General features: G+C 39.7%; 1 protein-coding gene across 2 annotated transcripts in view; it reads left to right on the top strand.

Annotated features, from left to right (window-relative positions):
* Positions 1–27,427, top strand: part of LOC136445847 (G patch domain-containing protein 8-like) — a 196,899-nt gene that overhangs the window by 36,157 nt on the left and 133,315 nt on the right. Inside the window, exon 1 of one of the 2 annotated variants that reach the window (XM_066444016.1) lies at positions 158–549. The exons of the other annotated variant lie outside the window; for it this stretch is intronic. Coding sequence (XP_066300113.1) covers positions 481–549 — 69 coding nt within the window. The 5' untranslated portion in view covers positions 158–480. Of the gene's footprint in view, positions 1–157; positions 550–27,427 lie in introns of those variants that run through there. 2 annotated transcript variants of the gene reach the window in all.

Raw genomic sequence — 27,427 nt, 5'->3', positions numbered from 1 at the left:
CATTTCAAAGACATATCTATGTCCTTGGTATGGTAATTAATATACAGTAACGTGGTACAATTGTTCACATTGTTTCTGCCTGTAGTGTTTTCCTGTGGTGATGGTACGGATATTTAGATATAAGCATGCCGTGTAGCGCCCTGGTTCAATACCAGACATGATAGATGACCCTGGGACTGCTCTGACAAACGAGCGTACCTTTCGTCGAGAGGATCTCCCGTTGGAACCCTTTTTTTTTAACGGCCGGGCCGAGCGTGATTTCCTGATCACCTGGTCTCTGATTATTACGCGCGTTTCCGCGATGATGCCAGTCGACAGAGTGAGCTCTGGCCGGCGGATGTGATATTCAGGGGAGTGCTGTTGCAGGGGGGAATCTGAGTCTGGTGGAACTAACGACGTTAGGACCAGCGTTGGTAGAGCCGCGGCGGCTCGGTCCTCTGTGGAGTAGCGTACGTTGTCGGGAGGCTCTTGATTTCAGTGATGACAGGGAAAGAAGGGAAGGTTTTGCCTGGACAAGGGAGGAGTGCGGGCGGTGGCAAGACCCGTAAGGTTGGTTCACAGCTCAAGAAATGATTCCCTGCTTGTCACACTAAAAAGGACTTTGTACTTTGCAGTATTATTGAAATTTTCCAATTTGAGTTGACATTTCTATGTAGTCAATGTGATGCTTGGTGTCAAACTTCAGATTTCATTTTCAAAGAGATTTATTTCTATGTTACTATTGTGAAGGAAATTATCCAATTCGAATTGACATTTCTTTGCAGTAAGTGTGATGCTTGGTCTCTAACTTCAGATTTGATTTGACATTTTTATTTCTGGTATCAATTTGCAGCAAGCAGAAGTGCCAAATTTTTACAGATTGTAGTATTTTTGAACACTGTCTTGATTTGTTTTCCAAATAATAGGTGTGCATTATTATTGCACAATGCACAGGCTCTCAAACTTCAGATTTGATTTTCAAAGAAATGCTTTGACGTTTTAATTTCTGTTGTTGATTTGCATATTAAGTGCCAAATTTTTTCAGATTGTACGCTCTACAAAAATGACAATGTGTTCCAATCATAGTGGGTATGCATTATTATTGCACAATGTGTATATGTGCATGTGAAGGTTTCAAACTTCAGATGTGATTTTCAAAAAATGCTTTGCCATTTTCATTTCTGTTGTTAATTTAGAGCAAGCATATTAAGTGCAAATTTTGTACTTTACAATTTTTTTTTCAATAGTGGGTGTGCATTTATAATTATTGCACATGTACATGTATATGTGTGTAAGTGTTATTTGGTGACACTTAATTTTAAAAGAAATGTATTTTTTAGTTCCATTGTTAGTTTGCAGCAAGCATAATAATAAGTGCAAGATTTCTACAGATAGTACACTTTACAAAAATGATGATATGTTCCAATCCATAGCGGGTGTGTATTATTATTTTCCATGTATGTGCGTATGTGAGTGTTATTTGGTGAAGCCTATCCATACAAGCTGGGTTAATAGATGTCACACATGATTCTATAGGAAATCATTCTGAAAAATGGCTTAATTGATTTATTGGCGGGGTCGAAATTAGGGCCGCCATATGCTAGACATGTGAGGGCACTTTCAGCCCGTTTTCCGTGTCTAGGGAATGGGGCTAAGGCCCTAATTATGTTTAGCCATACCTAGTATGGCTCAACATATTGTTTTTACTCATGTTTCTTCTCCTGTCAAATCTTCAAATCGATTCATCTCTGTCATTTTTTGACCAAATGACCTGAAATTTGGTACAGAGGTAATGTAGGCAAAAACCAATGTACGTTATTTTTCTTTTTTTGATACTGACCTTGAAAGTGATTTTATTGAGGTTTTTAGGCTATTTTTAGCATATCTTGGCCTCCTGCGCCCTGGTATTTAAACCGAATGACCTGAAATTTGCTGTATATGTGGCTTGAACAAATGTTTAAAGGACTACATTCCCATTTTTGGCATACATATATTCAAAACGATTTATTTTGGGCTTTCTTGACAATATTTGCCACTTCTGTCACTTTCAATACTACATATGACCTAAAGGTCATTGACCCCAAGTGCCTTGCACCTGGCCTGCGAGCCTTGCGACCACCTAGCCTGATTGGTCAATTGGGTTAATCTAATTATCTTGCATTCCTGTTGTTTACGTTTGGAACTGAGGTGAGCTGAGAAACACAACGCTCGTTCAAACCTTACTACTAGTACCGTTGACTGTCACGCCCTTCGAAGCGGTAAAACTACAGTCCAAAGATTTCTGTGTGTCCTTCAACAACTACAGATAATCGTCACGGCATGGCTAGCACAACAAAAGAACGAGCGCGCTCAGCTTCTGTACGTATCGCCTCGGCAAAGTTTGGAGACAAGCTGGAAGTTTGCTTACGAGGAGGAAAGACCGGACATAAACATTTAACGTGATTATCGGGAAAACACCATGTTCCGTTAAACTGAGTGGTTAAACTGCAGTTTAGGAAATTTTATAACAGAAAATAAGTTAAATCCAAGATTTTGTGAATGTTTATTTTAGCATTAGTTATTCCAGATATTTTCAAACTCCAAATTCTTCAACACAACACGGGAGATCGTTTCTCCTCAGACTGGCGCGACACTCCTGTCAAAATTGATTGATGATCTCTTTCTGCCGCCGACTTCATACATGATCAAAGGAGGGTGGTAGGCGGTGCGCGGGGAAACTTGAATATATAATGTAGCGAAGTGTTGCACAAGGAATTCTCACGCTGAGGGGTACATGAAATAATGCTTACAAAATAGACCTCTATGAATCGGGCTACATTCAGCAATGGTAGACGGATTCGGGGCATGCCGCGCAAAACACACGGTCTCACTGGGTACAGGCGTTTTGGTCCCGCACGTTGTCGCAGCGGTGCGTCGCCGCTACGCGATCGAAAGCACGCCGCTGTCTGTCTCGGACCAACACGCGTCTCCCGTGATGTGTAGCGTCCACCAGGCCTTCCTACATGTCCTACGTACGGGCGTATGGATCGTAGAATTCGGCAAAAAAGGAATGATTAGGCCAGTAGAGTCAGTCCCCAGTAAGGTCAATGATTCGCCCGTTTGCGCTAGCTTGTAACGTTAAATGAATGTACCCTCTGGTGGCCAAACTTCACTGACAAACTTTCTCCCTATTATCATCATTAGCTTGCGTTAGTCTGGTACTAGTGACTATTATGTGCCGGGAATGTTTATCTATCGCACGCCTTGGAAGGAAGTTCAACCATGATAAATGGTCGGCCGTTGCGAAAATTTGGAATCCCATGCTCTTGATTTTCGTGATTGAATCTGTAAGAAAATATATTTTCATGTCGTTCATGTTTTTGGGACGGACGCCGGGACGGGGTGAATTTTTTCTATCATAACATTTTCGTCCCGTTAGTAATGCAAATCGAATCGTGTTGAACACGAGGCAAAACACTAAAAACGTGGGTCTTGTGGAGTGTTTTGGAGCGGGAAAATGCCGGATATTAGCGGTGCCGAACAGTGTACATCGTCGCGCGCGGGTGACGCTCTGTCAAAACAAATCCGCTGGTGGTCTAGCGCGGCCACCGAAAATAGGCAGAAACACACAGGAGGACTTAGCACCTTCGTTTATGGGGGCCATTGTGAAAATCTTTTGTTACAAATTGTTCGAACATTGAAACATTTGGATAGATGGTTTGAAACTGTTCTAAATAAAGAGATTTTTGTGTAGTTACGTTCGAAATGTTTCCAAGGTATGTGAAATAAGTTCAAACATGTTATAAGTTTCAATTCTAATTGTTTGAACACTTTAGAACTATTGTGACTTAGACATTCTTTTAATCAAAATAGTTCAAACATATTACAAATATTATATCAAAACCCTCTCGGTGACTTGGAATTGACTCAAATATGTTGTTTTTGGTCATTTCCTTCTTCTCCTGTCAAATCTTCATATGTATACTATGGAAAACTTCATTCTTCCCTGGGGTTGATCTTTTTTAATTCAATTTCGAACTGGGTTGATTATGCGCAAGAGTGTAATTTTCAGCGGATATTTTTCGACTGGTTTACATGGAAATGGCACGGAATATCCCATTCTTGCAAGGGGAGGATTCTTTAATTATTTCTTTCAATTTTGAGCTGGAATGATTATGAAAAAGTCCATTTGTTAGCAGAAGTGTATTTGTTAATCAATAAGTGGATATGGTTGTGGACTGGTCCATATTGTGTTGAGGTGCTACTGGAAGACTCAATTTTGGACTGGGTGATTCATTTTTTTAGTGCAAGTATTTTAGAATGGTCCATTGTTATTTTGGGAGAGTCCATTTTTTGCATGGCGAGGAGTATGGCTAAACATGCTGTATTTGCTCGCAAATGTTGCCTTTCTAGTATCTAATATGTTTCTAGGGCTACATACACACATCAATCTAATTTGTTGGTTCACGGAATCGCCCGCATGTATTTTTCCCGAATTGAAAAAAAAAATGTCACCACACTTCCCATTCAGGAACCTTTTTATTACTCACTATATTACTATGAAGCCATTCTACAACTTTCCAGTAAAGTAAAATGGCCTAACTGAATTACAGGCACTTAACAATGTGGGAACATTGATAATTTCTGTAGAAGGTATCAACAAATGGGTGCATCTACTGTACAATAGTGGTATGGGGACGAGTTTGTTGTCTGCCATAGAATTTTTTTGCTTGAATGATCCTATTTTTCATTTTATGTAACCCCCTACATTTGTATATCTTCACCCCACCCTTTTAACTAATTTTTCTATCATTTTTTTTCACCCTGTCACTCCGTATTTTTTCTGAAAAATTCAGAGAACCAATAAATGAAATCCGTGTGGCCTAAAGAGACTTTATTTTACTGTAAAATTGATAACATATTTTGGAAACAGCCACTTCCTTGTTTTATATGAGGTTAGATGAACTGAAAACTTGTGGCAGATTTTGGAAACAGCCACACCTACATTTGTATGTTTAATACAGACAGATGGTGATATTAATTAACATGAATTTTTTATACACTAAATTTGTTAAGTGTTCTCCAATGTTTTGACATTACAGAAAGAATAATACCTTTGTCAGATTCTGCAACATTCAAATATATCTGAATTGAAGAAACTAACTAAAGGGATAAATAACATTGTTATTGACTATAAAAGCAATCATTATTTTGAGGCCTTCAAAGTTAAGTAGTCATCTTGTTATTGCAATTCAAGGAAAAATTGGATGAGATTGATGATCTTTAGATTAGAATACCTTTTGCTCAATGTGATAAATTGTCATACAACAGCGATCTTATTTGAACAAGTAAAAACCTTTTATCACTTGTCGGTAGCACCGTGAGTCGTTAAATGATTTATTACTCATCATGCTGTTGAATATGAATTGTAAACTTGGAGGAGCCATGAAAATATGGCATGTGCACTAAATTGTAATTTATTACATACTGTGAATATTGATGTCCAACTACGCCTTTGACTCAACTTAGACTGGGTGTAGGAACACAAGCTTTTTGCTTCTTAGCCACATCTTAGCATTCCTCCTTTTCAAAGCCAGTTTGAAATGTAATTTTATAGGCGGATTTCACTTGTGACTTGAAATCTGATGCGGGGGTAAAAAAAAGAAGCTTGAAAGTTCTGTGCTTTTTGACAGTTATGACAATTATATCTTCTCATTTTATAGTAGTTTTACAATGTACTCACTGACAATGCTTATAAGCATGACATTGTACAGTCCACAAAAAGTCTTTTCATTTTGGAGCAAATGATACAAGAGTGCGATCATTGTTTTGTGGCATGTCTTATCAGGTAATGCACCTGTAAATCAAAAGTGCTGTTGGCCATAAAACAAAATTTGAAATTTGTAGTCCTCTTGTTATTGCTATCAACGCGAGCAAAAATTAAAAGAAGATTAATGACTCCTACAAATGTACATTATCCACTCTCTCCCAACCAACCACATCATGATTCATCATTAACTGAAACCACAATGTTGACAAATGATGATTTATGTTAATTATACCAACACTGCTGTTACAGTATTCATCATCACGCCATGAATACATCAAAGTGGTTAACGCCATTCAGTTTGTTACTGCATTGTGAAAAGTGTACATGCCGCTCATTCTGTATGACTAACCAGATACTGTACTTCTTGAATAATATGTCTTCAACTTTATGTTCATTGTTTTCACTGTCACCTCTGGACCGTGAACTTATCATCACCATGAAAAAAACTATTTATGATTCCTTCACACATCCTTTCTGTAAATCACTTGCTGCCACCGTGAAGGTAAAGTTCAGTGAAAATGTCCATTTTCCTTACACCGTAAAATTTTACTAGCCTGAGTACCAGCCTCCGTAGTGACCGCTGGCGCCAAAAAAATCGCTTGCTAACAACCGTGGTTAGCAAGCGATTTTTTTTGAGCCAGCGGTCACTACGGAGGCTGGTACTCAGGCTAAAATTTTGCTACCGTGAACTTGGGACCATAAGTGAATTACAGTAATCATATTTTTAAGCAGTATTATGATAATTGTTTTATTACACGTTTTGTTTTAGGAAAAGTTTCCAACCAGAGCAGCTGTAACTTAAAAGATTAATGCAACCAAGTCTATCAGTCAAGTGATAAAGTAGGATTTATACAGCGTTTCGCATACCAGCACTATGACAGGACGCATTACGGTGAAGAAGCAGTAAACCGTGGAATGATGTACTGTTACGGCGTGACAGCTTTTATGTTGCCGAATTTCTCATCCGTCCATTTGCTGAGCGCTCTTCCCTCTCTGTCTAGCGCCAGTCGCTTTGAATCTGCGAGGTAATTCTCCCAATTTCAAGGATGGGATCTCGAAATGCCATTCAAAAGAGCATGTTTCCTTCTGCGTCATGGTAGCTTTATTTCTCTGGCAAATGATGTACAGTTATGAAGATAGCTGACTTTGAGAAATGGCCGGTTTTCAGCGGCTTTCCAAATGTCGCACGGCGTTTGTTGTCTGATGTTTACTTGCCTGTGTGAGATGGACAGCTCTGCTAGGGTGACATGTTGGACAGGTTATATATACATGTACATGAGGGCCTGCATGCCCCTTTTACGTAGAGCGTAATCGGCCGTTTTAATTTTGCGTAGAGCATTGCCGACCACTCCATAATTTAGCGTAGAGCTTAGGGAGGCTTTTCTGAATTTAGCGTAGAGCGTCGGGAGGCTTTTTGAATATAGCGTATTACGTAGCCGGCCCTCCGAATTTAGCGTAGAGCGTTGTCGGGACCCCCCCATGCAGGCCCTCACACATGTAGTATAATTATATAACATAGTTATGAAGATAGCTGACTTTGAAAGATGGTCAAATATTCCCAGTTTCCAGCGGCTTTCCAAATGTCGGGTGTTGTCTGATGTTCACTTGTCCGTGTGAGATTGACGGCTCTGCCAGCGTGATATGTTGGACACGTTACAGTATATATATAACATAGTTATGAAGATAGCTGACTTTGAGTTTGAAAGATGGTCAACTATTACCCGGTTTCCAGCGGCTTTCCAAATGTTCCACGCCGGGTGTTGTCTGATGTTCGCTTGTCCGTGTGAGATTGACAGCTCTGCCAGCGTGATATGTTGGACACGTTACAGTATATATATAACATAGTTATGAAGATAGCTGACTTTGAGTTTGAAAGATGGTCAACTATTACCCGTTTTCCAGCGGCTAAATCCAAATGTCGCGCGCCGGGTGTTGTCTGATGTTCACTTGTCCGTATGAGATTGACAGCTCTGCCAGCGTGATATGTCGGACACGTTATACCACATGACCCGAGAAGCCCAGAATGCGCAATTGATGTGTTAATTATACATACGCAGTGCTCCCTCGGGCGGCTAGGAACATAATTCTGGCCTCCCCCCGGTCATTAATCGAGAGGGTGTAAAGCGGGTTTTGTGTTCCCCTAGTGGCTCATAAATTGTTTGCGGATATGGAACACCAGCATCAGATTGAGTTTGGGTATTACGAGTATCAAACTACATGGAGCGATGTACAACGCTGTTTGGTGTATTAATGTTTACATACCTCTTAATGAAGAATTTTATTAGTTTTTCTATATTCAAAGCAGTGGACGCCGTATCATATTTTACTACATTCTAATCTTACATTTGGTTTGATTATTGTATCAAAATACATTAAGCGATGTACAGCGCAGTTACATGTAGGTGAATTAATGTTTACATACTTCTTAATGAACTATTTTATTAGTTTTTCCATATTCAAAGCAGTGAACGCCGTATCATATTTTACTCCATTCTAATCTTGCATTTGGTATGATATTGTATCAAAATACATTAAGCGATGCATGACGCTGTTTGGTGTATTAATGTTTACATACCTCTTAATGAAGAATTTTATTAGTTTTTCTGTATTCAAAGCAGTGAACACTGGATCATATGTTACTCCATTCTAATTTTGCATTTGGTTTTATATTGTATCAAAATACATTAAGCGTTGTACGTTATTAGTTTTTCTATATGCAAAGCGTGAACGCCGTATCATATTTTACTTCGTGCTAATCTTGCCTTTCGTATGATATTGTGATGCATAATATTGCATTTGGTTTAGATTATTAAGTCACTGCTCAGTACTCAATATTTCCATGTTACAATGGAAAGGGGTGATTGTACAAGGTACATGTATGTAAAATATTTTCCTTGCTTTGGTAAATAATTTTTTTCTTGTGACTAACAGCAATGCCATACAGAACACATCCAATCTCTTAATTTGATAAGTGTATAAAATTCATCTTTCCGAAAATGAGAGAAAAAGTTGTTCCTTTGGACAGATGGCTGATAATCTGTAATAGGACTCACGCCCCATTAAAAACTTACATATAGTTTCTACAAATCCAGAAGTCACCCGAAGCCATAACTTATTAGCATGTGTGAACCCAAGGGGCTTTACAAAGTTGTCACTTTGTATCATACAAGTTCATGATATCCTGTCCATAGAGGAATAGAATTGAATCTTTACTACTGGATTAATACATTATTTTGTATATTCTGAGTCATCGATGTTTCAAGCACCCATCTGGCAGCTTTTTTTCAATGTTTACTTTGGATTTATGGAGAGCATCAAGAATATTCTTGATAAATTCTTATCCTGACCTTGATGTCTAATATAGACAAACGTATCCTGTCCATGCTTTCCAAATGTTGTGTTGGAAAAGATATCGTATGCAGTGAACAAAATTCTGATGCAACGTTGACCAAACATCCGACAGAATTCGTGATCAAACTCCTGTAGGTGCCTGATAACATATTGTAACTGAGGTAACATGCTGTTCAAGGGTTAAAAGATATCTAGTTATTGTTGACAGTTTTGACACTGACACAGACTGATTACTGTTCAATTCACCAGCCAGGCTGATCACCCAGAGTCCTATATTCTGGTACGGTGCTTGTGAAGTTACTGGTGAATCACAGAAAGAAAGTAACAAATTGTTGAGTGAAATTATGGAAAGGTACAGATGAAAATGTCCAGTGGCAAAATATTCAACTAAAGTTTTCTTTTCTTTTAGTACATTCGTGTCATACATTGGAAAAATAGACCAAAAACTTAATTTTTTTCCATACATTTGCGTCATACCCAGTGTCTACAGAGAATGTCATCCATTGAGTTTGATAGAATCTTGCAAGCTTGGGTGGAATCTAAAGTAGATTGAATGGAACATTCACATAGTATGTTAGTCTAAGTTAGAATAGAACTAAAACTTTCTTTTCTTTTCACACATTCTTGTTGTACATTAAGTCCTCAGGGAGCAGAATCCATTGTGTTTGCTAGAAATTCGCAAGCTTGGGTGGAATCTAAAGTAGATCGAATGGAACATTTACATATTATATTAGTCTAAGAATAGAACTAAAACTTTCTTTTCACGCATTCGTGTCATACATTAAGTCTGCAGTGAGCATCATCCATTAAGTTTGATAGAAACTCGCAAGCTTGGAGGTGGATTGAAAGTAGATTGAATGGAATATTCACATAGTATAAGAATAGAACTAAAACTTTATTTTCACGCATTCGTGTCATACATTAAATCTGCAGGGAACCTCATCCAGTGAGTTTGTTACAAACTCGCAAGCTTGGGTGGAATCGAAAGTAGATTGAATGGAACACACACATACATATATTAAGGAAGCCTATCAGCCATGCCTTTCAACCTTTGAGAATAGACTAGCGGAGGATGGCTTCACCCATTACTGGGTTGTGCGATATGAAGCAAGTTCTGCTGCGTGCTTTTAGAGTGGTCCGCCGGGACAAGCCAGCTTGATGGCGGCTTGACATGATATCAGCAGAATTGCACCTGTGGGGGGACGCCTTCTTAATGGACCGACCCGGCGACTGGTTGGGTCGGGCCGAACTAAATCATTTCTGGGGATGAAGTCCATTTTGTAAATGGAGAAGTTGAATAAAGAAATAGGTCCAAAAATAAGAAAGGAAAATGTGAATCTTTATGAATTTTATGTTAAATCTGGAAATGTATGTCCTGGTTTTATTTTATTTTTGCGGTTTTCTTAATGTCGACTGGCTGGGTCGGGCCAAACTAAATTATGTTTGGGGCTTATGTCTCCTCAAAGAGTGCTGCATACCTACACATTTCTTGTAAACTCATGATCAGATTCAGGCCCGGATTTAGGTCCAGTGGTTCAGGTTCAAGTCCAGACTAGTAAATTCAGACAAAGAGAATATATGCGAGAGATAGGTTTTTGCATGTACATTTTGGGGGGGGGGGGGGGGTTGTTACAAGTCCAGTTCTAGTCCGGTGTACCAGTACGCAGCACTATTCTAAAATAAGAAAGATGTGAATCTTAATTTTATGTTATATTCTAGTCTTATCATATACTTTTAGCAGACCATTTTTAGCACTTAAAACTGCTTGTTCCTTCTCTGTCTCCCAATGGGCTCTATGGATTAACAATTTCCTGGCATGTCAATCAGTTTTCATGCTGTCCCTAGTGTCTGGTAGGACTAAAAAAGCATCAGTGACACTGTAACACAGTAACATGTGTCTTTAATTACCAGGGAAACAGGGTGTCCTCTGTGCGTCCAGCTGAAAAAGAGGGCGTCCAATTTCCTTGTTATTTTAGTATCATGCGTCCAATTGACGCATGGACGCATTCCTAGCAAAAAGCCTGATACCTACACCTTTTTTGTAAACTCATGATCAGATTTAGGTCCGGATTCAGGTCCAGTGGTTCAGGTTCAGGTCCAGACTTGTAAATTCAGACAAAGAGAATATATGGAAGAGATACTATTAGGTTTTTGCAAATAGGGAACTGGTTCCCACATTTCGTTTTTTTTTGGGAACTGAACCAAAACATTGTTACAAGTGAATTTTTCTAGAGTTTATGTCAGGCCATGTTGATTCGATTCTGGACCCGAACCTCTGCTTGAAGAGTACCCAGCAGTCTTTGTTCTTGAAGGTGATTTCAGCGGGGCCCATAATGAGTGCATCAAACCTAACAACATTTCTGCACTGACAGCAGTCGAGGTGTGTATGCAGGCTTGGGTCACATGTGACAACCTTATTCTAGGTGATGGGTACTCACTGCTGCAGGGTGGCGGACAGGGAGAAGTGGAAAGGAAAGTGATCTCGAACCAGTTTAGCTCAAATGAACAGATGAACTCATTGAACAGATGAGCTTATCTTCCACTGGTCGTGACAGAGAAGACAGACGCTGTGTACAGTATTTACAGTACCTGTACCAGTTCATTGTACCAAGAAATTCCCCTTTTCGGCAAGCACAATGAACAGTGGACCACGGCTTAACGTCCCGTCCTAAGGACTGCGACCCTTTCCGGTAGCGTGCATGTCGGGTGAGCAACACAGCCGGGATCGAACCCGAGGCTTCTAGTTCCAGAGGCAAGATCGCTAACCACTGGACTACGCATGCTACTATAATGTATGATTAGTGCCCCTGCCTGTTGAGGAGCTAGAAGTCCGCAAACCATGGGCTTCCCAAAACCACGCAATACAGAAATACAAAATAGCGACCAACCACTCCAAACAATTATAGTACTGTGCCAGAGTCCTCAACCTATTAAGGTTGGCACGTAACAAGAAGAAGACATACACACCAACCGAGTTGTCAGATCCTTCCAGATATTCTTAATCATATCTACAATAATTTTATAGGGCGAACCACACTTCATAAAAAATGCAACTATTGTCTTTTAGCATTAAATCATAGAATCACAACATTCTTATGCTAATGATTGAGCAGTCATATTTGCTATTTGTATAATGCCTTTGCCAGTCTTGACTAAGTGAGCAATGAAATGGAAATGCAATGTGTAGGGACACCCAGTTCTTGGCCAATTCATGTACACTCACACTCACTATCCGGTTTATCTTTATGTAGTTGCCTGTCTGGCGAAAGTTAGACGTGATGGCACATAGATGTGTTCCCCTGATGGCAGCCCGCCAGGTGCCTCTGTCCTGCAGGCTAACACTGCGTAGGTTGAGGAGGTGAAAGCCTTCATGTTGTCAATCCGTCTCTCATATGATCACCCCTATGGATTTTGTCCTTCCATTGTCACTGTGATGATCTTTCTGGGCTTTTGAGCACTTTTTGTAAGAAATCCGCATGCAAATTTGGTAAACAGTGGCATTAAATGTTAATTTCATAAAGATTACAGCAACTAGAATATTTACAGTTTTCAAGCCTCATAAAATGCTCTGGGTGCCTTTAAGTACCTTATCTACATAACCTTACACAAATATCTTTGTGCACCGGTGCACCAGGCACAGCCAAAAATTTGGTGCACAGTGCCAATTTTGGATGTGCAGAAGTGGATATTACATGCATCCAGTTTTACAAGCCCCCATTTCCCCACACTTTCAAATCAGATTTGTGTTCTCCAAGAATGTCCTCCATTAGATTAAACTTGGGTGGTCTAGTTCCTGTCAGGTAGAACTGATTGCCGAACAGGTATGCCATAGTTTCCATTAAAGATTGACACCCCAGTGACCTGTAAGTAGCCGCACGCCTCTACGCATGCTCATTCTGTTCTGCCGTGTTTCGTGTCTGGAAATATGAAACTGGCTAGGAGTGAGGAGAATTTTGTTGGGATGTTTAATCTGGGTTTTTGTGACTCAAGCATATCTTATAGGGCATTACCATATCACCTACATGTACAGTCATAGGATTCATGTACATGTTTTGTGTCTGAAATTAACTGTCTGCTGGAAAATGGTGAGGAGTGAGGAGAATGCAGTTGAGATGTTTAGTTTTTGTGACATGAGCATTTACAATAGAGCATTACCATATCACCTACTGCCGGTACATACAGTCATAGGATTCACGTACATGTACATGTGAACTTGCCTGCATTTTATGTGGAAAGCAGGGCCATGTAACATCTTGCTGTTAATGCCTTTAAGTTTGTGGGCATTTAATCTCACCATAGGGAAAACATGAAGTGTAAACTATGGTTTCTAGTTTGCGGTTGCAACAAGGGTGTAGGCAGGCAGGAGACAGAACAAGCATTGTCGCGGTGGTTTTAAGTTTCCAGTGAAGTCACAACATTAAACCGCAGTGAAATTTCAACATTTACAGTATGTGAATTGTATATTGTTACCACATACTAGTACATTGTAAGTCTGATGAGAATGTGATAATCATACCCGAGTATATGCTGCTGTCAGCCAGTCATTATCTTTCAACTAGTGTGTTGCACAAAATTTCTACCTCTACCTATAATTTTGAATGTTGCATCATTTGATAGTTCTTTGCCAAGATTGTGAAATGTAGAATATTGAATTTTCTGAAATCTAGATAAAATCTTGGCATGCCAATAAAGAATAGTCATCTTTCAAAATCTAGCAGGGTTAGAAAAACCTCAAAATCAAAATCATTTCAACTCCCTCCCCCCAATTTTGTCCCTTGCCCACTCCTTAGATTGCAGTATCATTTCAATGTTACATCAAAATTCTATTCATCGAGTGATACAGATGATGTGCTTTTAGCCATCTACCAGTCTGTGCCATGGTGATCATTTTGCTGCACAAATCTGGCTAAGAGTGAACAATTATTTCGACTCCCTATCCCCAATTTTGTCCCTTGCCTACTCCTTAGATTGCAGTATCATTTCAATATTACATCAAAATTCTATTGCAGACGAGTGATACAGATGATGTGCTTTTAGCCATCAGCTAGTCTGTGCCATAGTGATCATTTCGCTGCACAAATATTGCTAAGGCCACACCAATTTATTTTCTTGGTTAAACAGAATTTAAAAAAATGCTAGATTGGAAAAATAATATGAAAACAAAATCTCAGAGGAATGGTTTTACTTTGGTGCACACAGTTTCAGGGAGTGAACAGGGCCAGGTGCAAGTTTTCACCCCAGCCTTCTGTTTTCATGATTTTCTCCCCTGCCCACTCCTTAGATTGCAGTATCATTTCAATGTTACATCAAAATTCTATTCGAGTGATACAGATGATGTGCTTTTAGCCATCTGTTAGTCTGCGCCGGGGTGATCATTTCGCTGCACAAATCTTACAGCCATCTTCTGCATGAGCGGCCGTTAAGGTTTTCCATCAGAGAGTGGTCAGCCCGGACCAAATACGGAGATAGTTGGCTCCATTTGGGCCAAAGCCTTCAGGCCGAACAGTCAGCAAAAGTCAAAGCCAATCGCGTACAATCTGACGGGCAGTATTAGCGGAGGAGAAGCAATTTTGTGGTAATAGCGCTTCTAATCCTTAGATAAACCACTAACCTATAGAAGTGTCCTTTCGCTGCCAGTAGCATAGAGAAACTGACTGATGTGGTCTGGCATTAGGCCAAAACAATTGAACTTATCGGTTCTCAGACTTAAAAAAGAATAGAAGTAACAGGTAAAATGTAAAAGATTCCATCGCAATTTTGTGGTAATAGCGCTTCTAATCCTTAGATTAAAACCACTAACCTATACTATAGAAGTGTCCTTTCGCTGCCAGTGGCATAGAGAAACTAACTGATGTGGTCTTGTATTAGGCCAAAACAATCTAACTTGTCGGTTCTCAGACTTAAAAAAGAATAGAAGTAACAGGTAAAAGGTAAAAGATTCCATCGCAATTTTGTGGTAATAGCACTGCTACATGTAATCCTTAGATAAACCACTAACCTAAGTGTCCTTTCGCTGCCAGTGGCATAGAGAAACTGACTGATGTGGTCTGGTATTAGGCTAAAACAATCCAACTTGTCGGTTCTCGGACTTAAAAGGTAAAAGATTCCATCGCAATTATTGCAGTATTTCAATTTCAAAGTTATGCTGGATACATGAAAGAAGATGAATACATGAAGCTTCACTTCAGCAAATGTTTTCCTTCCACAGTTCCATTGATAACCGAGAGGTTTATCATAATAATACATAAAACAGCACTTCCTTGAATCTTTAAGCCCTAATATGGAGAAATAAGACTTATCTTTCTCCACATCTGTCGTCACGGATACTGGAGGGATTGAGTACCCACGTTAACGTTTACCGGGGAATTCCAAGTCTTCTTAGACGTAAACACTTAAGGAAACTTTACCTCTCCAAGGTGTAAATCAAGAGATTGCTATGCTCCAGAGGAGGAACCTACAGGATATAGAAAATCTCAAACACCAGGATGGAGTAAAGCGAGTTAACTGCAGCTGGGGTACTGTAAATGCAGAAATGTTCGGGGAGATTTGAATCGTGGTAGAGAGAAAAATGCAGTGTTTGCGGTGGCTTTAAGTTCACGTTTGAAACAATAATAGCGCTACAGTCACATAATGGAAACACTTTTTGCAGTGGTTTTAAGTTTGCGGTTAAGACTTCACCAGGAAAACAGTGAACACAAAACCACTGCATACATTTCTGCAGAGGTTTTTCTGGAAAATTTAAACAAGAGGGAGCGAATTCTATGTATTTATGGAAGAATCGATCGCTGAGGGAAGTCTGTATGCTGTGGATTAAGCTAAAATCTGAATTCAACAGAAGGGCGCTGGGCTGAAACAAGAGGACGCAGCACCCCTCTTTCCTGATTTAGATGAACGCCTGTTCTGCATTTACAGTATCTTAAAGGACTGCCAAAGATTACGATAGGCATTTTTATAGTGGGTGTGAACCGGCGCAAACCCCCCACAGTCCAGTGAGATATACTAAAGATGCATTTAAGTTTGTAGTGATTTGATTTTGTGGAAGGGAAAAGATGGAGTGTTTGCAGCAGCTCAAGTTTGCGGTTGAAAGAATATGGTAGGCGGGCAGAAGACAAACTAATCATTTTCATGGTGGTGAAGAGCGAAAACTGCAAACATAAAAAACACTGCAAACTTCAATGCCTTTACAGTACTACTGTAACTGCTTAGTGTTGAATATCAGCACCAGATCGTTAAACCTGAATTTCGTTATCATAGCCTGATTGTACTGCTTGTATAATCCTCCCACTCATGTCAAAGGTGCAAAAAGTATATTTCCATAATAAAGTGATAGCATGCTCAAATTGGCCCAAATTGCACGCATTTAAATTGAGGTTTTCCCCTTCTGCATTGCACTCCAACTTTCAGTGGATTTGAATCGGTCCACATCAGGCGAGACTAGAGCAATACGTTGTTTCTCGGACTTTTGTCAATGGAAATGGGAGAGAAGAGTAACCCCCCGAGGAGGTTCAATTATTTTCTAAACTTTAATACTGAAGCCTCTTTAGCCTTGTAACAAGATAAACTTACTAAAGGAACAAGCTCTAAATGGGTACCCCTTACGCCCTGACATAACTGAGTAGGAGCAGTCATGAGTCATCACTTCTTGCCTGTCTACAACATTTGACCATAGCCAAACCAGACTTCCAATTCTCTAAGTATCCTATTACACCATTTTCATCATACTAGTACATCCCGCCAGTCTCATAATTGCAGACACACACCAAAACAAACAAACACATCGGCTGAAATTTCTTAGATTACTGTAGTTTTAAAGTACATACAACAAGAACATAACATGCCTGGCAGTGGTAATGATTTATTTAGGGTGTAACTCTCATGACCTTCAGTTCTAGACAAAAGAAGGCAAAGTGCCAACTTTCCTTTCAAAGTTTATAAGTTGAAATGCCAAAATGGTACGATCGTGACTCTGACATTACTTTGGAAGGGGTAACGCCTGACCCACGACAAGGGGAGGGTACGGCCATTCATCAAACTGGAATTAGTCAATAATTCAGTCTCCATGGAGGGGACCCGATAAGTTTAGCCTCCGTAGAGAACATGCAGTCTACCCCTGTAAGGAGAGCCCTCAGACTATATGTAGGTGTGGGTCATAGTTCAAATGATGTATTGCAGCATGAGATTCAATAGTGTCAATGTATGCAACGTCAAGGCAATGTCTTTGGAGGAAGCTACAAAAATGTATATCCTTGCCTGTATTTTTTTCTTTGTTATCAAAAGTTTTGAATGGAACATATTAGTCATTTGGTGTTTGATGAGCATTGATGGTTGGATTTTGAAAGTGCTGCTATTGAAACCAGAACTTTTCCTGCACACCTCACACAATCCTTCCTGATCCATTGGAATAATGATGTTGTTTTCAGAAGATGAAAGAAATTAAAGACAGTGAAGTGTATATTCAGAAACTTCTTGAAAGTCCTGTACCTTGAATCAATGGCTACACTTTCATGTGTACTTACCAGCAAAAAAGTTGTTTAAAACTTTCAAATTTGTTAACAAACAAAAAAATCAACTGAGCAACGCACTACCACCGCTGAGAGCATCTACATCCAGCCATTTTGGTGAAATTTACGACTTGACAACCATCTTTGATCTTGTCAAAACGCTTCCCCAGATAAGTACAAGGTCATGAATTTACGGGGAATCCCCAGACACAAGTGAATCCCAATCGTGTAGCACTTAACCCTATCAACAGTCAGCCCCCCGGGGCAGAGGCACTTAGAGACTACAAGGCCGTAAAATGTTTAGACCTGCATGGTTGTAAAATGGTTGCTGAATGCAGCGGTGGTGAATGGCTATCGGAGTGGTTAACCTGCATGGCCTCAGAGATACTTTCTGCAATATTGTGAGTTACTGTAAGGCCATGTTGATTTGATTATATGGATGACATCCGCGCACATGCATCAATTTTTGGCCATTAACAACAAAAAAAGTTTTCTATCGTAAATTGTAGAGAGCAGCTGTAAAATTATCAAATGTAAACTAAAGGATGAAAAAAATATTAGAAAACAGTACCAATGTTGTAGTATGCCAAAATCAATTCCAAAGTCAAAGAAGACGATGAAGAAATGAAAATGATGAATTTATGATTTGCTATACCATACTCCGTGTGTGGGTTATTTGTTCAACCTTCCAGACCACATAGATTTTCAACTTTTTATTTTAATGCCAAACTTTTTTATTTCATTTGCACGCTTGCATCAGTTTGGGCACAGCAAACATTTCTCCTTTTACAGTATCAAGACAGAGAGAAGTTAACATAAAACCACAGTCTACTGTACAGTAGTATGCTGTCTCTTGATATATTTCTAGGATCCGGAACCGGAGTGCCAAGGAGACTTGGGAATGGTAAAGAGGCCATGGCCTGGACTGACCCTAAATGCCGCAAACCTCACGTCCTAGCCTCCCCAAAAACTGTATACATGTAATTGAACAGTATAGTTAGAGAAGCAATATATGAAAGAATGTACAATCCTGCCCACAACAGAAAAGGGGGTCTCCGCGTTGAACTTTCAGACACTTGGGACAGCGCACTCCCCCCGCCCCCCCCCCCCCAAGACAAACATTTAGCTCCTAAAACAACATGGGCTAATTGATTCATTAGCATACAACCTTGTCTTAATTTACCATTGAACCATCTGAAATTGTCTTCCCTTCATTCACATATCTATTCAGAGTTTTGGTATAAAACCCAGTTCTACCAGATCCTTCTTTAGTCACTGACGAAAGATAGCGGATGCTATCTGAAACGTCTGACTGTTTCAAAATCTTATCCAGTTGCTTGAGTAATCATTTTTGGCGTATCTTATTACCTGGATGTCTAACCTTCATCAAGGTAATTGAACAGTAGTTATCTCGTGTTCTACAAGCATGCGTCCCTCCCCTCCCCATTACCCGCCACAGCCCACTGCCTTATTTGGCCGGCGGGACGTCAGAAGCTTGATTACATGCCGTCCATTTTCAAGCTGGTCGAAGCGGCCTGCAATATAGCCGGAATCAAAATTGGCAATCAACCAGGTCGCTCTCCCGATTGAAGCAGCAACTGTGTTATTCAGTGCTTAGTCAATGTTCGTTCGTTCGTTCATTCGTTCGTTCAGACCCCCACATATATGTAGGGCAAGTTTCCTTGCTGTTTCTGTAGCAGGATATATTCTTACAGAGAGGGGTTGCTAGAAATTTTGCACTACATTTTTGTGCTGCTTCTTATGTTTTGTTCATTCAGACCCTTAGCTTGTAGTGCCTAGTGGCACGTAGGGCAGCAAGTTTCCTTGCTGTTTCAGTAGCAGGGTAAACTCTTACAGAGAGGGGTTGCTAGAAATTTCACGCTACATTTTTGTGCTGCTTCTTATATTTCGTTCGTTCAGACCCTTGTAGTGCCTTGTGGCACGTAGGGCAGCAAGTTTCCTTGCTGTTTCAGTAGCAGGGTATATTCTTACAGAGAGGGGTTGCTACAAATTTCACACTACATTTTTGTGCTGCTTCTTATGTTTCATTCGTTCAGACCCTTGTAGTGCCTAGTGGCACGTAGGGCAGCAGGTTTCCTTGCTGTTTCAGTAGCAGGGTAAATTCTTACAGAGAGGGGTTGCTAGAAATTTTGCACTACATTTTTTTGTGCCGCTTCTTATGTTTCGTTCGTTCAGACCCTTGTACTGCCTAGTGGCACGTAGGGCAGCAAGTTTCCTTGCTGTTTCAGTAGCAGGGTATGTTCTCAGAGAAGGGTTGCAAGCTCTTCCCCTGTAATGTGCTTGAGGAACCTCCTTGAACATGGGACCCCCTTTTTACGTCCATTCCAAAAGACGCCTTGTACTTGTAGAGCTACCAGCAGAGTACAAAACACTGATTTGGGATTCCATTCACAACCTCATACAGTACTGTTCATTAGACTATAACTTGTTGCAGTTTAACACTCTCCCTGCTGCCTAGCTCCGTAACCAATAGAGAATGGGGTGCCAAACAGCTACTTCAGTGTGCTGAGGGTTAAGATGAGTGGACTCCCTGCTAGGTATTTCCTCATTCCATCATATCCTTGTAATAATTCATGTTCAATAGAGGTGATATATAACAAGTCTCCAAATCCAGGGAAATAGAGACAAATAGCGCACTAAGACCCAGAACGGCCTCTCATGTACTGTTGACAAATGTCATGCTGTTATAATGACTTTGTGAAGTTATTGACCTATATTGAATATGGTCTGTTGCCCAGTGGAAGATTCGTCGACACAAGGCAGGTTTTATTTGTTTTGTCAGGCCCGTAAATTTCATGACTGCAGTCCAGAAGTTGTACTCTGCCCAAATGTAATTATTTCTCTGTAATCTCAATTCAAGCTGCAGTTTTCTTGCTTACTTTTGATGTGATTTCGTTTAATCATAATCTTTTTACATTGTCATGATAAATCTGTCAAAAATGATGGAATGGCCAAAATCTTCACCAATACAACTAATCCAAATTTAGAAAAAAATCAGCATTTTGACAGAAAACCCCATGAAACCTCCTGGTATGCCCCTTAATACACATTTTAATATCTCACATTTTATAAGCTGGAATATTATTACCATCTAAACATGCAGACAGTAAAACATGCCTTATAAGCATCACATAAATAACTGTTACTGTAACTACCGCTGCACCATGAATATAAAATGAACGCAATGTTGAAGTCGCGATATCGCTCGGGAGAGAAATTTCCCCAACGTCTCTTTCAGTGATAAAATTTATGGAGGCACATTTATGACGAGTTGCTAAGCAACATATCCCACACAGCAGTTGGGAAGGCGTTTCTGAAATTGAGGAATGAGCCAGATGTGTTATAGGCTGGGGAGTATACTTGTGTGGCTATAACTTATAATGATACATGTACAGTAGCACAGTGCTAGGATTGATACATTTTGTATGTTGTCAGTATTTCGTTGTGTGAGTATATACACACTCACACTTATATGTAGTAGAGGTTTTTGTATTTGTTTGTGTATGTGTGTGTGAATGAGTGAATGTGTGTGTGTGTGTGTGTGTGTTAGAGAACTGTGTAGTTGAAAAGGCTTCTACTTTGATGAAACAATGTGCTGTAAAGTGAACATCAAACACACAGGCACTCAAGCACATGCATAAACACGCACACACACACACACACTGACACACACAGAGGCACACACACACACACACATACAGAGGCACACACACACACACACACACATACAGAGGCACACACACACACATACACAGAGGCACTCACACACACACATATACACACACAGGCATTCACACACATGCACAGGCACACACACACACACACACACACACACACAGGCAAATACATGTAGACAGACAAGTCACTCCTTTGAGTGTAGCCAAATGTGCTAGTACTGCAAGAGACAGTTGGCTGAGCCTGGTACATTTATTTAGTACCCAGTTTCAGCTAAGTGTACCTGTAAATTCTTCTGCGCAACAGAACCCTCTGTCCCTTACTTAAGGTAGATAAAGAATTTATATGCAGGAAGGTCATTGCACTCCCCGCAGGTAAGAATAGAAGATTGCTGCTGTGATTGCAGCTGCAATAATGTGACAAAATCGGGGATCACGGAGGGAGCACCTTGCCGCGAGCATTTTTGATAAAATCTGCATATTTTCCACTAATGACAGTGAAGGTTCCGTGGGGTCTATACAATAGAGACTGCATGTCTGTGAATTTCTTCTCATCTATATCAGTGATCTCATAGAGAGTTGTTAGGTCACAGTGATGTGATAAATCTTTCAGTTTTCAGTCCTGTTACACCGTGCATGTACGTCATTCCTCAAACTTGTCAATTTGTCCTGTCCGTGGTGCTGAAAGATTTGTGCTTTAGCTTTTCCACAACTGACTCAAAATCTAAGTGATATCGCTTATTCTATGCATCTCATTACAACTACATACTGTAGTTTTCCTGGGATATTGTTCAGGACACCAGAATTTAGGTGGAAGGATATCATTTATTATGATATCTTGAATACACTGGTAGCACACCAGTGCTGTCTCCAAGATCCATTCCTCCGTCCCGGGAAGGACAAAAATGGCAACCGGTCCTTCTGAAACTCTGAAAATCTGAACTTAGTGACGTGAAATTGAAGAAACTGTATTTTCAGCAGCTGAAGATCACAGATATAACATCATGGGCTTCCAAACAATGAGTGGGACAGAAAAAAAAGGAGTTGTAGACAGCCTTTCAGCACACACATAGCAAACTAACTTTTAGCCAGGTTGCTAGGGGTGTTACCATGGTTGAAGAAGTATTTCGATTCTTGCTTTAATTACATAGTGTATCAATTAACACGGTACATGCACCCGATCCTCATTAAGAGGATACTAGAATAATTTCTTCTCTCTCTCATCATTAAGTACGATTTTACAATCAGGTCGAATCAATGTTCCTAGTAATTACTGCTGAAGGTGATATTAGTTCCCCTCACAATGCGAAGATAATGTTGTAGATTATATTGAAAACTCATTAGTACTGTAAACTATATCATAAACATAGTAAGAAACAATGGTTATTCAGACATCATACTATCTAAGTGATGTATACTCTTTGTTATGTAAATGTGGTCTCTGTAGTTATATTTGCCATCCTAATTCTGTGCACGTACTATCTTTTTAATTTTTACCAGATCGTGTATTTGTGAGCATTACTGGTATATGTAAATGTAACAACAATGATTATTCAGACATACTATCTTTAAGTTGGTAATGTATACTTTTTTGACATGTAAAGGTAGTTCCTGTAGTTATCTTTGCCATTTTTAAACTCCGTGCACGTACTATCTTTGTATTTTTACCAGGCTGTGTATTTGTGAGAATTACTGGGATGTTCCCTCCATTGTAAATATCCCAGCCCTTGATCAGTCTCAATAATCGGGGTGATTATAGGATTCTACTGGTGCTTCAAGCTACTGGCATCTATTGGTGCCATCAGGACAAAAGCAGAGATTGTTTTAATGGGACAAATCAATTGTTGAAGAAGCGGGCTGATCTAATTTAAGGTACCGGATTTCTATTTGGAGGAATCTAATGCTTGTTGTCAGGTCGAGTTCGGCTGACTTTTTGGTGAGGTTAGTGTTATTGCTAACCACCACTCCACTGTAAATGCCTTTAAGTTCACAGGGATTTGATTTCACTGTAGGGATTAAATGGAGTGTTCGGGGTGGTTTTGCACAAATTTCATACTTCAAATTCATGTCACTACTCATTTTTCCTTCGTTAAGACCCTTGTAGTGCCTAGTGGCACATAGGGCAGCAAGTTTCCTCACTGTTTCAGTAGCAGGGTATGTTTTTACATGGAGGGGTTAATAGTCCTTCTCCTTCAATGTGCTTCAGGCACCTCCTCAAACACAGGACCCCCATTTCACATTCCTTCCGAAAACGGTGCAGCCGCAACACCAGATGTTCTGTCCAGGATTGGACCAGTTAGCAACTGATTGGAACTAGGAGCTCAACTGTGAGGCTGTTACCAGTTGAGCTGTAGGGACATCCCTACTCTATTTTGTATACTAGAATACAAATCTGGTCACATTGTTAAAATGTCCATGTATATTCAAAGCATCATTTAAAGTTCCTAGAATTCAGAACATTATCTTGTGGTCTATTGGTGAGGTTAGTGGTATTGCTAACCACAACTCCACTGTAAATGCCTTTAAGTTCACAGGGATTTGATTTCGCTGTAGGGAGAAAATGGAGTGTTTGGGGTTGTTTTGAGTTCACGGTTGAAACAAGAGAATATATTGGGTAGAAGACAAAAAGAGCATTTCTGTAGTGGTTTAAAGTTTGCAGTGAACAAGTTTCCTCAAAAACTGCGAACTTAAAACCACTGCAAAATTCCAACATTGAAAGTACTTTTTGCAATTCCATGACAGTTCAGCTATGTGATTGGTTTAAATGTCAGAATCTTGAAAAGAAGTCTTCTAATATTCTGGATGAATGAGAGTGGGGTAGTTCGGGGAATAAGACATTTCCACTTGCCAGGCCTGAGCTTCGCTGACATTTTTGGGGTCACAACCTTTTCTTCTTTCCTTTACTGGAAAATGTCAAACCTAGACTTTGAATATACATGTAAATTTTGTGCAATAAAATGAAATGAGTTCTGTTGTGACCCGATGTATTCAAACACCAGTGCATCTCCCAATGGCAGAACTTCAAGTATCTTCAGGAGCAAGTAACTTTTCGGTCTAATCAGTTTTGTGAAACCTGGAAACAGGATTCAATCCTTTAGAAATTGGGGAATTTTGTACGGTAAATCTTTGAATGTTTGTGTTTTTCAATTTATGCTGTGTCCTGTGAATAACAAATCATGACACTACTAATATGTGTACCAATGTGTTACTTCTGCACTGCACAACAATTGTTTTAACCAGGAACGTACCGGTAAAACACTAACAAAAACCTCCTTTCCCCCTCTACTGGGAAATTAGATCCTGTGAAATTAAGTGAATTTACAGTAGTATGTATGGATACTTCATGTGGAATCCTGTGAATGGCACTTTTAGCATTATTGTGGAGATGTAGTCAAAGCAGTCTTACTTTTTTTAATGGCTTTAATTTTGTGTTGCTTCTTTTTCCTTTAATTTATCCTAAAGGTTGTACTGAGAGAAGGGTGAATTTGTTGGGGGCCTCGGATTGGTTAGAGTTAAAAATAGAAGATTTTTGCATTGAGAAAGTCCTTTTTTTAACTTGTTTTTCTATCACAGAGTATGCCACAGTTGGCTAATCCTTGTATATCTGCAGCTGTTGAAGAGAGCGTCAATAAATTGATGAAATTCATACCTTGAGCTGTGACTGCGGGAAAAGTGAAATGAACTGTTGTGAAAATTAGTGGCATTAGCTACTGATTTACAACAGTTGATGTGCCCATCCATCACTTAACAACAGAGCAAAAATCAATTCTCAATTAGGTCAGTGGTGAAAGAACCATGTATCATTTGATAAAGTTAGAAGCCCCATAGGCATGCTAAACAGCACTGGACCATTTGTATGGCATTCTTTTGTCTTTACGTTGGCCCCTCTTTAACCTTCTCTTTAATGCCTGTTCTTTCGCGACCGGGATCAGTGGTAGTGCATGGCAAAAATTTAAAAGGTTCCTGGTTTAAGTTCACATTTCTCAAAGTCTGCTGTGAAATGACATTAAAAGCCTAAGGAGTGTCATTCTTTTGTGAAAATTGAGTTTGGGCTGGAGCCTTCCTTCTGTGTTGAATGTGATGCATCCTTTTGACCTAGATTGACCTCTGTGACATTGTGTAAGTGGAGTTGCAATACCTCTTGCCGTGGATGATTGAGAAAATTTAAGTACTAGAATTTTCTTTATCAATATCATTGGCTCAATTATAGTTTTATACCTCAGACATCTGACTGAAGATTTCACCACGAAAACCACGAACATAAAATCACCGCGAACATTTCTGCATTTACAGTATTTTCTGGTGCCAATAGCTGTTTCAGTGACTTGTTTTTTTTTAGTGCTTATCATGAGGTCATTTTTTTTTCTATATTGCAATCAAACTTGTTCCAAACTTTCCTCATTAATATAAATCAACCGTTGTGTGGCATTCCTTCGCTCGCACCAAGCCCATTATTGTCCCAGCATCAGCTGTTTTGTGATTCATGGGCCTGTCAGAGAAACTGGAGGCTGGTCCTTCCAGGTTAGCTCAGGAGGGAATGGTTAAAAGCCTGTTGTTATCACTTAGTGTGGAGCCCCTGAGGTTTGCTGGAGCCGTGGCAATTTGGTGCTTAAGTCTGGAGAATTAAGAGGACTTTAGAGTGGCTAAAATCAAACCATTAGGATCATGTAAACCAGGGGTTTTCTTGTGAAAACTCACACTATTGGGATGATGTACAGTAAAAACAGGATCTTTTTCTAAACAAACTTTTCCTCAATATTTTTTACATACTTTGTTGTAGCATGCCATTGCTACTATTGACCGATTCAAATCTGCTAGTATGATATTTGGATGATTTGCTTCATACTTTCAAAAAACACAATTTTGATACCAGCATGGAGTAGGAGAATGGACAAATGTAAGGAGTGCATGTACAAATGTAGGTGGCAATGGTATCTGTTGGTCTAGAGATAGTTACAGAAAAGTTAGAACATTAGACTTCAGCACTAAGGACAGGGCAAGGAAAGGTTGTTGTACTGCATAGAAATATGTTTTAGTAAGAATCTAAGATGGTAACTTTTGATGCAGATTACACTTAAGATTCAGCTGAATCACCTGTTTGCCCTCTTAAATATTTAAAGACAAAGCTGATGCTTAGGCCACACCAATTTAAATTCTTGGTTAACAGATTTTTTTTTAAATGTTAGCAAAAACAAAATCATGAAAACAGAAGGCTGGGGTGAAAACTTGCACCTGACCCTGTTCACTCCCTGAAATTGTGTGCACCAAAGTAAAAAACATTCCTCTGAGATTCTGTTTTCATGTTGATTTTGGAATTTAGCATTTTTTCAAAAAATCTGTTAAGCAAGAAATTAAATTGGTGTGGCCTTATACTGTATTTCCCACTCCTAGTGGTTGAAAATTTAAAACTTTATTCATTCTGGAGTGGTTGAAAATTTAAGGCTTTATTCTTCCGGAAGCTGCATCCAAACACCTCCAAGTCAAGGTTTAAAGAATGCCATGCAGTGCTTGATGTCCCTTTGGGTTTTAAGAAGCTTATCTATGGATTACAGTAGAGGAGGATCAAATCAAGCCCCTGTAGCCTTGATCTCTTTAGATCTTTTGTTAGATTTATCATCTCAGAGATCTCACATCCCCGATTTCGCTGGTGAGTCGCCCAGGGCTCGAATTATATATTTATTTTGTATCAACTTGCACTGATGAAAAAGAAATTACTAGCCCCAAAAAGAAATTACTTGCACCACCAACGTATTTCGGTAAGTGCCTATCCCCCAAGATCGCAGCTTTTAAGTTGCAAATGGATTGAATACAAGTTCAAAATGTTGCTTGCTTAATATGTAATTTGTTTGAGCTCCGATTCTTCATTTGGAGTGAAAATTACCTGAGTAAAAGGCGCATCCCGTCTTGTATCAGCCAACGAAAGGGTATGTCACCCCGTTAGGGGTGGTATAACCCACGATGGTGCGTAAACACGTCAACTGATGATGCTGATGATGATGAAAAGGAGATGAATTTCTACTGGTGGTAACTTCCACCAGTGCAGGTCATCACTTGCACATGAAACTGGTATTTCGAGCCCAGGTCGCTGTCCT

The sequence above is a fragment of the Branchiostoma lanceolatum genome, chromosome 12 (assembly GCF_035083965.1).
Source record: "Branchiostoma lanceolatum isolate klBraLanc5 chromosome 12, klBraLanc5.hap2, whole genome shotgun sequence".
Classification (NCBI taxonomy): Eukaryota; Metazoa; Chordata; class Leptocardii; order Amphioxiformes; family Branchiostomatidae; genus Branchiostoma; species Branchiostoma lanceolatum.
The sequence above is the reverse complement of the archived record's forward strand: the minus strand, read 5'-3'. Positions and strand labels throughout refer to the sequence as shown.